The 12192-nt window shown below is 49.5% G+C and overlaps 2 protein-coding genes across 8 annotated transcripts in view; one reads left to right on the top strand and one right to left on the bottom strand.

The window, feature by feature from the left end:
* The window catches only part of Ralgps1 (Ral GEF with PH domain and SH3 binding motif 1), a 235789-nt gene that overhangs the window by 90986 nt on the left and 132611 nt on the right, over positions 1-12192 (bottom strand). The gene's annotated exons all lie outside the window — the stretch shown is intronic.
* Angptl2 (angiopoietin like 2) overlaps positions 1-12192 on the top strand; it is a 31793-nt gene that overhangs the window by 4128 nt on the left and 15473 nt on the right. For both annotated transcript variants that reach the window (XM_048343190.1, XM_048343199.1), the window contains exon 2: positions 8201-9065. In XM_048343190.1, the coding sequence (XP_048199147.1) occupies positions 8243-9065 (823 nt within the window). In that variant the 5' untranslated portion in view covers positions 8201-8242. The remainder of the gene's footprint in view (positions 1-8200; positions 9066-12192) is intronic.

Here is a 12192-nt window from a genome sequence, read left to right as displayed (position 1 = left end):
AGAGAAGCAAGCAAGGATTCCAATCCAGACGTGTACCCAGCCTGTTGCCATCCTGCAACCCAAACCGCAACACAGAATTGATGCACTGAGAAGTGGCTCTTGTGACTTTATAGAAACCATCCCAAAAAGAAGACCCAGGAAGCCTGGAGTTTGTAGAACTAGATGGGTCACATCAGAAGCCTTGTTTGGGGGCTGTTTCTGTGACAAAAACATATTTCTCTCGGAATGAATTAATAACAGCTTTGGGGGAGGGCAGTTGTTACAATGTCCTGTTCCACACACACATCAACTGTGAGACATATTCTGATCATAGGAATGTTAAAATGGTAGCCAGGCCTCTGACAATCATCCCATTGTGCCAGGTCCATTTCCTGATGAAATTAGCCTGTTTGGAGGCTAGCAGCCCCAGAGCCTTGGCCTCAGAGAGGGGGCAGGCAGAGACCACCAGAATAAACTATTCTCATCTCCAAGAGATGCCTAAGGACCTGCCTGACTGCAGAAATGCCCTAAAGTCCTCCCAAGGTGGTCTCATTCCACTCCCACTCCAAAGGTTATGCTGGATCTCTAAAACACATCCTAGCTGAGCTAAGAGAGCGTGAGATGACCGTATCCCCAGCACAAGGCTCTGCTTCAGGCCCTCAAGCCAGCCAGCCTGTATACCCCAGGGAACATGCTATTCCCTTTGGTGCTGCTCAGACACAGTCTCATCTGGGGCACTTCCCCTCCCCCTCAACCTCAACTCCAACCCCTAGCTCCCTATCTGGGTGTTATCTCCTCACTAGGAATGTCTGCTACTGTGGGCCTCTTGAAGGCTGGGACCTCCCCCTCCCTCCCTTTTCCTGCTCTATCTCCAGCTTCCTGCAAGGGGGGCTGACCAGGAAAATATATGAAATAAACGAAATCCTTGACTTCTTGTGTAGTAGCCCGGGTGCCATCCTGGGTTCTGGGTATTCAGTGGGGAATAACTCTCACCCTGCTTTTAAGAAGCTCACCACCTGGGGCACCCAGCCAGTTCAGTCTAAGTCCTGGGTATTGAGGGGAGAAGCCACAGTTGCTTCCACAAGCTGGAGGAGAGAACGGACCTCACTGTGAAAAGAGCTGGCCCTGTGGGATCACCTTAGAAAGGAAGACAGCCATGTGGCAGGCTGGACAATGGGGCTAGGTACTCAGGTACAGAGCACAGTGCCCTGAGGCAGAAGACACAACATGGCTGCTTGTAAGCAGGCCACCATCCCATGTGAGTTTTGCAAAGGTGGCCTGAAGTGCATGCAGTGGACCGTGGGGGCGGGAGCACCCAAAGGCAGGGAGCCCCTGAGGACTATGTGGCTAACAAGCTGGCTTCAAGCCCAATCCTACCACGTAGCAGCTCTAGAGCAATGGACATGTGACCTGAACACTTTTCCTCTGTGTGCTCATCTGTGAAATGGGGATAGCTGCGACTACTGTTCACAGAATTGTTCCCATCTGTGAAGTAGGCACAGTGTTTGTCCCAGCGCTCAAGGAACAAGTCCATCCTGACAGCTGCGATAGTCCTGCTGCCAGCTCCTTGGCCAGGCCCAGGTTTCCCACCTTAGGCAGTGTTGTCTACCCCGCTCAGTTCTCCCCCCCCCCCCCCCCCCCCCCCGTTCCAGGGCTCCAGACCTTACCAGGCCCTGCTGGAAATGGAGCAGCCAACTCAGAAGCTGGACTCTCAATGGCTTCCACAGACTTTCCCGCCTCTGCTCTGCTGGCCAGAGCTCTTGGCACATGGGGCTCAGTATGTGGACTTTGGGGGAATCTCAAAATGGTTCCTAAATAACGCACTATGGAAAAGTAATAGCAGTATCCTCACCCGCTGGCAAAGGCAACTAGCTCCCCATGCCTAACCACATCCACTCTGCCCTATGATCTCACAGTGTGACCACAAGCTGCCTCCACACACTCAGCCTTCTCTGGAGCAAGCAACTCACCCGTGGCAGGAGCCAGAGGGCCCGGGGCATCCAGCAGGACCCACCCCCTATCACTCCTCCAGGTAAAACTGAAGGGTTTCTAATCCTATCCCTTTATTCCCATCAACCACAGCGTTGTAGACACATACTATGATTCGCTGGATGGGTGATGGGAGGCAGGAAGGAGGCACATGAAAGTCTTACGAGAACAAGCTGGCAGGATTTGGCAGCTAGCTGGCCACAGACTCCCTGGGTGCCCCCAACGGCATATTGGTGGGGGATGAGTCACAGGATCCTAGGCTGGGAGGGATGGCAGTTGAAGATTGCTTATTCCCTCCCTGGCCTCCAGGCTGGGAGTGAATCACCAGGACAAATGATACACAGTCCTTTCTCCAGGTTTTCCAAGGTAAGACTGCCATTGCTCATCCTAGATGTCCAGTCTGGGGTCATTACTGTAAGCTCAAGAAGCTCTTTCTAATGTCCAACAAGACTCACCCTTGTGCTCACCTAAAAGCCATTTTTACTCATTCAGTCAACAGTAAGACATATCTGCATCCTGGCCATTAGACAAACAAACAAACAAACAGGCATCTTTTATTCCAACTTGCTGGTGGGAGTAAAGGCATGAGGCTGTCAGTGTCAGCCAAATCCCAGTCAGTCTTTTTTTTTTTAAATTTTTTTTTGGCAGTCCTGGGGCTTGGACTCAGGGCCTGAGCACTGTCCCTGGCTTCTTTTTGCTCAAGGCTAGCACTCTGCCACTTGAGCCACAGTGCCATTTCTGGCCATTTTCTATATATGTGGTGCTGGGGAATCGAACCCAGGGCTTCATGTATGGGAGGCAAGCACTCTTACCACTAGGCCATATTCCCAGCCCATAGTCAGTCCTCTTATTTACTCTAAGCAACTCAACTGTGGTGGAACTGGGTTTCCTGACTATCTCCTGAGAAAGAGGAACATATGATATGTCAACTACTGGGACACTTCTGAGGGTGAAGAGGGGTGTTATTAATAATCACATAGGACAACAGGCTTTGGGTGGGGCCAAACAGGACATAGGGCCATCCGTGTATAGTGCATAGTAGGGCACACAGCTTTACAACAATTGATAACTGATACCCTCAATACAGTTAGTCACATGCTCAGATGGGCCCCACCAGGCCTTTTTCTTTTCTTTTTTTTTTAAATCTACTTAAAAAATTAGTTTTATTTATTTTTTGTTTATATGGTACCAAGAAATTGAACCTACAGCTTCATGCATGCTAGGCAAGTACTCTATCCCTGAGCCACATTCCCAGCCCTGGCTCCTTTCTCTGGTCCTGGGTCAGCAGTCTGCATGGGTACCATTCTGCCACTAGCTAGATCTTTTCACCAGCTTTTTGTAGGAACAACTTTCTGTTGGTGCTCAAGTTTTCACTGGTCTCTTTTCTGTCTTGGTGTTGGTCTAATGATCTGGATTCATGCTCTGGCTCGTCAGACTCAGTCACAGGTCCAGTTTTAAGTTTTCCAGAAGCTGGACATCAGGGGACAGCCAGGCACATGTGGGCCAGACAGTGGTTCCCAGTACCCCAGAGCCCCCTCAGCCTTAGCAGAAGCTGCTTCTCAGGCCTCCCGTGAGGCTGGGACACCTCTCTAACCTGGATATGACCTTTGTCTGTGCTCACACTGACAGACCAGTATGGGCTAGGGGTTCTGGGAATCCTTCCAGCAGGACTATGACTTGGACAGATAACAACTCCTCAGAGTTGGACTTCATTCTGAGGTTCCCTTGTAGTCTACAGGCCCAGGGACCCTAAGAGTATTCTCAATTCCTCCTGCACAGGGGGCCAGAGAATTTTCTCGTCTGCCTTTCCTAGCATATCAGGACTTTCACAGCAGGAATGCTTCAGTATATAGTGATCCTTCACCTATTGCGGGAGTTAGGTTCCAGAGACCCCTGCAGTAGGTAGAAGTCCTCAAAGCAGCAGCATTAGTCGTCCCTCATTATATTGCAGTTCACCCATTATTGCTTCATGCATTTTCACCTATAGGGAGGGTCTCTGGAACCTAACTCCCATGATAGGTAAGGGGTCATTATTTACATTAAAAACAAAACAAACGCATACAGTGAAACCACAGTAAGTGAACTACAATATAGCGAGGGATGACTGTATACTTTGGGGTTCCGTTGCCCAGCTTTGCTACTGCGTAATTTGGGAATTTAGGCACATGACTCATGATCTTCAAACCTTCCCTTACCTGCAAATAAAAATGATGGCCAGTTTTGCCACTAAAAGCCTTAAACACATCTTTGGGGAAATTAGAAAATAGCTACTATACAAATATCACAAACTACAAAGATCGTGAATGTGTATTGTGCCACTTAGAACTGTGGAGTGTACAACGGTAGTCCTACACATGGCTTTCCTGAAATTATGGTCCTCCTTCCCAGGGAGGGTCCTCCCTTCCCAGTCTCTAGGGCTATTGGGAAGATTAACTTAGGTGATATAGATTAAGTATTGGGGCCATAGTGATAATTGGCTGTAGTTGTTTACTTACTTTATTTCTTACCTTTGGGGTAAGAACTTAGAAGTATAGCCCCTGCCAGCAGCTTTTGCCATAGGGCAGGACACAGCTCCATTTTACCAAAATCCCATTTTCCACACAGTAGTCTGTTGTCTGGGCTATAGCACTGTGGTGGCGAGAGGGCTGAGGACACACAGTGTGGGGCCCCACCACGCAGGCCAAGTGGGGCCAGATGCAGCCCACTGGAAGCTAGGTGGGACCAGGCGCAGGGAGGCAGCCTCCCAAGTGCATGGCTGTCACATGGCCCAGGCATACCAGCCCCACTGGTGGGGAGGGAAGAGGGAAGCCCATGAAACACAATGTGGAAAAGCAATTCCAGAGTCATTTTTATTTTCATTTTCAGCCAAGGAAAACAGTTGGATTTGCTTTACTTTGTTGGGCATAGGAAGAAACTGAGGAGCAGGGCTTTGATTGGAGCTGAGCTATTCTCCAGCTGAAAATGGCTGGAATGTGGGGGTGGGAGGGTGAGTGGGTGTTGTCTTGTGTTGGGGGGGTGACTTCTCTTGGGATGCAATTAGCTAAATAAATATCAAGAAAGCAAAAGTAAACACACTCATTACTGCTCATTCAGAACTGCCAAACCAGCAGAAGATTGGGGGTAAAGGGGTTGGGTGGAATCCTTAAGGAAAACAAATGCCTGAAGCCTAAGCCAAAGTTGAGGGCAGGCAGGGAGCATGGTGGAGCTCTGGCAGCCCAGGCGCTGGCCTGCGTGTGTCCCTGGGAAAGTCAGTCCACCTGTCTGGGTTCCCATGTCTCCACTGGCCTAATGTAGGAATAACAACCCCACACTGTGCCTGTTCCTTCTCTTCCTGCAAGTCAGTCACCCCCACATCCCTGGCGGGTCCCACTACTAGCAGCGAGCAGACACTTTTCTGAACTCCAGTTTCTTCACTCTCAAATTAAGCATGAAACTAAGAACTAGCCTGTGAGTGATAGAGTGGTTAAATAAGCTACTACATCCACAAAAGGTTTTTAATACCTGAAATTCTGTGTGTAAATTCATGCAAGTTTGGTTTGCTTTTAATCTCAAAAATGATCTTTTGACACAGTGTGGTCTAAGATCACACCTGCATGTTTCTGGTAGGGATAATTAGACAGGGCCAGGACCTCGTCTAACCCATGGACTGCTTCCAGGCATGGAGACTTTGTGATCTGGACCAAGGTTCTTCCTGTACACCAGAATAGCAGTGGTGTCTCCCCATGGGCAACTCTAAGGATTTATGGAGGTGGGAAACGTGTTCTAGACACTGCCTTTGTAACTCAGCAGTCCCTGCTTAGTCCGAATGGCACAGAAGTTTTTGTCTATGTTGCTCTCACTTTCATGTTGCTACCATGTTATTCCAACCTCTGGTTTCTCTAACTTTTGAAGAAATGCTATGTTGTGTGTAACAGAGGCCCAGCCTTCCATAGCTCCAGCTGTAGGGCAAGAGCTTCCCAAAAGAAGCCATTGGGGCCTACCCTTGGGAGGAGACAGAACTCAATGATATGCTGTGTGGCCTCCAGAGCCCAGGTGCCTGGGAATGTTTGGAAATCAAGATTTTCTTGCAGCCATCTTGCCTCCCTGGCACACTGGTAGTTTCTTGGCCATCATCTCCTGCTTGGTGTGGAGAGATGTTTGCCACCAGTTAAGGCAGGTGAGCTGCCTACCAAAGGTGCAGCTCCTCCTCATTGTTCTGGGGTGGGAGTGGCTACCAGCTCCAGGGCTGCCAAAATGAGTTGGAAACCAGGCAAACATTTCCAAACGCAGCTGGTTTCTACTGGCATCACTGCAGCTATGCCTCCCCACAGAACCAAAGCAGAAGCTAGCTCTGTGACCCCTCTCTGCCTGGCCCCATAGGCCTGCACAGGCCCTGGAACCAGGCTCCAGCTTTGACCGACCTTCAGCAAAAAAACAAAAACAAAAAGAGCCCAGCACAGCCTAGGAGCACAGGGTCTTACACATACCTGCCAGCTGACTGGCACAAGGTAGAGCTTGGAGCCAGGTGCTCACTGGAGAAGCCCCTAGAAGGCCAGAGGCCAACATCATGGCTGACATTTTAGCACAGATGCATATCAAATTAGAAAATGATCAGTGCTAATGTGTTTTTACTACTAACAACTATATTAGGCCCATTTCTGTGTAGTCAGGAGAGGGTGAAAGCTCATGTCTATCAGGCCATAGCTGAGTTCTGGTATAGGAGTATGGAGCCAAGGGGAGAATCCAGCTGGGTTACAGAGAGAAGAGAGAGGAGGGAGTGAGAGGAGAGAGGGAGAAAGGGAGGGGAGGAGGAGGGACAGGGAGAGAAAAGGAACATGAGGATGAACCAGCCAAGAAGGCTGAACAGGAGCAGCCGGTGGGCCAGGACGACAGGCTGCTCTGGAAAGGAAACTCAGGAAGGGAGCGGCCATCTATGCCCACAGTACGAGGAGGCAAATGTTGATGTGGTTATCTATCTGGTAAGTGGAGGCCACAGGAAACCTGGCTAGAGGACAAGAGTGGGCAGGAAGGACAAGGACTGACAAGGTGGGCTCAGGAGTGGAAAGGAAAAAAGGCTTTCAGGCAACTCATTAGAAGGCTTTCATAATGTGGGCAGCAGAGGAATGGAATAGAAACAGGAGTGGGACCGTGAAATCAGAGATTTTCTGCAAGTTTCAGGAAACAGCAGAAAGAGGATAGGACAAACGTGAACATGCAGGAGAGATGGGGGAAGACTGCTGGAGCAATAAGCTCAGGGGGCCAGGAGGAGGGAGGCATACATCCCCCCTCCCTGGGGGCCAGTCTAAGTCCTACTCGTCGCCTCAGGGTCAGGGTAAAAGCCACTTTCTCAGGGAAGTGTTCCTGACCCCTTGAGTAGGTCAATGCCCTATTGTACCCTCGGACACTTTTCCTTTACAGCACTAGGGAACTCTACGGCAATGTGGAAGCTATATGAGGGCAGGAGTAGGCTCATTTTGTTTGTAGCAATGTCTCAGTGGCTAGCACACTTTCCTGGCACACCACAGTGTTTGCTGGACATCTGGGGAAGGGTTGAATAGCCCAAGAGCAAAGCTGAAGTAAGTCAAGAGACACGTGCCTCATCTGACTTAATCACATCACAATGACTGGGACCTTGCAGCCACTGGCTGTTGAAAATATTTGGGTTTAAAAGAGCTCAGTTGTTTGTTCCTGTTTGGGCTCTCTAGTTTGGCTAACACACAGATCAAAGCCATGTGACTGGAGAAATCCTTCTGTTGACACTGTCCACTACAAACTGAATACATTCTATACTGTGTCTAACAATTCATTCACTTAATACATCCTTGCTGGAAGCCTGACCAATACCACATTTTAGAGACAGATCCAGAACTTGCCCTCAGGGAGCTTAGATCTAGATGCCACAGGGGACAACTCTGGTGTTTAGTGCAGAATGTAAAGGTCAGAGGGTTCTGATGCAAAGGAAAAGGAACACCGATGGGAAAGCCCTCCCCCCACTTCCTTTCCCCAGTGTCAAGCTGCACAGACCTGGTTCTCAGGCTCTGGAAATGGCAGGACCATGGCCCCAACCCCCGATTTCTGTCTCTCTCAGGGCCTGCCTTCTCCTTTTAGCTGCCCACCTATGGCTCCAGGGGAGTATAGTATGGCAGCCAAATCCTGAGGAATGTTGTAGCTGGCCAGAAGGCCAGAGTCATTATGGTACAGGCCACTGGCATGAATGGGGCTGTCACTGATTCTTCCCTCTGTTTACTTTCAGGCTGTCACAGATTCATTTGTAAAGAGTAACTACCACATTGCAATGACCATGAGGCCACTGTGTGTGACATGCTGGTGGCTGGGACTGCTGGCCACTTTGGGAGCTGCTGCAGGCTCTGAGGATGCTTTTGAGGGCACAGAAGAAGGCTCACAAAGAGAGTACATTTACCTCAACAGGTACAAGCGGGCAGGCGAATCCCCGGACAAGTGCACCTACACCTTCATCGTGCCCCAGCAGCGGGTCACGGGGGCCATTTGCGTCAATTCCAAGGAGCCTGAGGTGCTCCTAGAGAACCGGGTGCACAAGCAGGAGTTGGAGCTGCTCAACAATGAGCTGCTCAAGCAGAAGCGGCAGATTGAGACACTGCAGCAGCTGGTAGAGGTGGACGGTGGCATTGTGAGCGAGGTAAAGCTGCTGCGCAAGGAAAGCCGCAACATGAACTCTCGAGTCACGCAGCTCTACATGCAGCTCCTGCATGAGATCATCCGCAAACGGGACAATGCGCTGGAGCTCTCCCAGCTGGAGAACAGGATCCTGAACCAGACAGCCGACATGCTGCAGCTGGCCAGCAAGTACAAGGACTTGGAACACAAGTACCAGCACCTGGCCACACTGGCCCACAACCAGTCAGAGGTCATCGCTCAGCTTGAGGAGCACTGCCAGAGGGTACCTGCAGCCAGGCCCATGCCCCAGCCACCTCCTGCCACCCCACCACGGGTCTACCAGCCACCCACCTACAACCGTATCATCAACCAGATCTCCACCAACGAGATCCAGAGTGACCAGAACCTGAAGGTGCTGCCACCCCCTCTGCCTACCATGCCTGCCCTCACTAGCCTCCCGTCCTCTACTGACAAACCATCAGGTAAGTCCTCCCATGATCCTACCCACCCACATGGGCCTCAGAGCTAGGCTTCTCTTGGCTGTGACCATTGGAAAGGGAAGAGCCACAGGCAGCTGAGGCCAGGGCAGGACTTGTGTAATTCTCTAGCAACCTTGGGATGACAGCAAGAGCCAGTAGGGTGAAAGGAGCCACATGACTTAGATGGATGCTCAAAGGTAGAACCAGGAAGCAAGGGGTTCCAGGAAAGGGTAAACATTCTCTGGCCTGTGCTTTCCAGCTGGGTTGAGATGCTCTGTGTTGGTGGATACAATGTTTCCCCTAAAAACCATGCAAGGGGTACAGGTGACATTCTGTAAATGCCATCCAATAAACAGTAAGCCAAAGAAAAGAGTATTGTCACCCTAAAGATGAGGTAAACACAGCCTAAGGCCAGTGGGTGGGAAAGGGCACTTCCTAAAGCCCACTCATATCCTACAGTCTGCCACTGTCTGGGATTTTCAATGTCTTCTATATATGCTCTGGATGTTCTTTCTTTCCTCCCTCCCTCCTTTCCTTTCTTTCTTTTCTTTGAGATAGGGTCTAGGGTCTTTGAGATGTAGTCTAGTCAAGCCTCAAGCTCAAGAGCCTCATGCCTCAATCTTCTGAGTGCTGGGGTTGTAGGACAGAACCACAGTACCTGGCGGTTACATATACATTTCAACCTAAAATGTGCTTCTCAGGATATTGCGATGGAGAGGAATGGGTTCTTGGCTGGTTGGGAAGCTTAATGAAGACACCAGCACTGGGCATTTTTGTGTGTTTCCTACTTAACCCTACAGTTCCTGAGGGGCAGATCAGGTAATGTGCTCACAGGCCTAGGACCTTCAGGCAACATTGAAGCTGAGGCCTTTCACTTCAGATCTTGAGTGCTGCGTGCTCAGGACTCCCGGCCTTCGGGATCTTGAATTCGGGCAGAGCAGGCCAGAGGCTCCCCTCAGTGCCAGACTAGCTCCCTGGAGCTCAGCTTCTCCTCAGTCCAAGTTGCATCAGCTTTCCAAATGGGCTGCTGAATAAATAGATACCTGGTACAACCACTAACTACCTATCTGCTCTATGCCACAGCTTTGGGCACCACTTCACTGTGTAAGTTTTGCTTGTTTGTTATTGTTTAACAAAAAATGTGTATTTCTTTTTGTTGTTATCATTGTTGTTGTCGTTAGTACACACTAGCTATACAAGAGGGGACTTCCTTGGGACATTTCCATGTATGTGTATACAATGTATTCCAATCAATCCCTCTCCCAGGGAGCTATTTTTACTGAAAACATCCTGTTTTACACTTATTTCATACCTTTAAAAATAAACGTCAGTTCTAGAAGTCTTGCTAACACTAGACAGGAGCTGAGCCTACATGCAGAGGGTGGCCAGTGGTCAGGACAGAGATGGCATCATTTTCAGGTCAGTGGGGGCAGGTAGACTCAGGGCAGAGCAACTGCCACGACATCACAAAGGGAAGATCGGGCCAGCATGTGGAGGTTAAGAGCAAGTGCTTTAGAACAGAATGGCTTTGGAGCACAATGCATTGACTTTGCACTTCCGTTTCCCCATCTGAAGCTTTCAGTCTATTCTCATCTGATAGTTCACCTAAACAAAATACTGTGAACAAGTATGTTTACGCTGGCCTTGGATAATTTGTCTGTAGTGCTGGCATTCAACGCTGATGACCAGTTTGTATCAATACTTGTTTGATATCAGACATGAAAGAGAGGGCGAATGTATTCTTGTCTCCTGACTACCCAGGGGGAGAATGCCATGTGAATGTTCAGATGAGTGATCATCTTGACACGATGCCCCTCTCTCATAGTACCTGAGAATCAACTCTTGCCTAAGTGCCTCTGGTTTCTAGTTCAACAACCTCAGCATGTTTCTAAGGTTGAGCTAAGCTGGCAGTGCAGAATCTAGGAATAAAGCCCTGGGTTTACATCTGGACAGCACTCCTTGTTAGCTGTCAACTCATGAGAAAATTACTGAACTCCTCTGAGTCTCTGCAAAATGGATACAGAGCCGTAACCCTGGAGGGAAATGCAAACATAGAATCTAGCGTGTAATATCATACATGTGTTGCGGCCAACATGGGTTGAGCCTTACCTTGTGCTGGGTGTAGTGCTAGACTTGGGGGAGCAAGTGAAAACGATGGTCCTTGATCTCCAGGAACTCAGTCTGAGGAGGAGCAGATGCATGAATGCATCTGGAATCCATCCAGCGTCCATTGTCTATTCCCCAAACCCAGCCTACAAATGATTGGATTGACAAAGGATTTCTCTGGGAGGGAGCATCTGGTGAGGCCAAAATTTCCAGAAACTTCTGAGAATTTATCAGTTCAATAGAACAAAGTACCTAAAGTTAAGAGCACAGCACACACTGGCTGTTTTGTTCTGTTCTGTTTTGCTTTTTTAACTGTGGCATTACCCTAGTGTGCTAAGTGTCCCACAGAGGGACATATGAGGGGTTACAGGGACACTAAGGTGTCATGGCAGTCAGACACTTTCTGCATTGTATCTTAAAGGATTCAGAAGAGTTTACCAGAGACATCCGGGAGTTGGTGGCCCTGGTAACTCCAAGTGATTGGTAGGTCCCTGACGGAGATGAGTCAGTGCAAAGACCCAGGGACACACCTGCTCTGACCTCCCCACGTGATCGTGGTGCCCCACTTCTCTGTGGCCAGTGTGGGCTGCTGTATGCAGGTCTCCTCGCCCACTTAAGGAAGTGTGTGGCATGGGGACTGGCTGTGATTTAATTATCGAGATAACTAAATTCACTAACTATTTTTAATTTTTTTTTAAGCAAAGCCTTCTCATATGTTTGTACTTGATGATGGCTCATCTCACCACTGAGCTCCCATTCAGCACGGATAGAGTTGGAGAAGGTGGTAGGGAGGGCTCTTCTATTCCTAGGGCTGGACTGAAGTGGAGGAAAAAGCAGATGTTCTCCCTCCACTGAGCTTTAGAGCAGCCAATCCACAGAGGGCTCTTATCAGCCCTCTTCCAGCTCAGGTAGGTGCTGGTCCTAGAAGACAAAACCCCTCTGTACTCTCCCCAACAAAGCCTCTATTCCCCGGACACCACTCAGCCAGATACACCTTTGCAATGAAACACCTGTGCACTTGGCC

The sequence above is a fragment of the Perognathus longimembris genome, chromosome 1, assembly GCF_023159225.1.
Source record: "Perognathus longimembris pacificus isolate PPM17 chromosome 1, ASM2315922v1, whole genome shotgun sequence".
Lineage (NCBI taxonomy): Eukaryota > Metazoa > Chordata > Mammalia > Rodentia > Heteromyidae > Perognathus > Perognathus longimembris.
The sequence above is the reverse complement of the archived record's forward strand: the minus strand, read 5'-3'. Positions and strand labels throughout refer to the sequence as shown.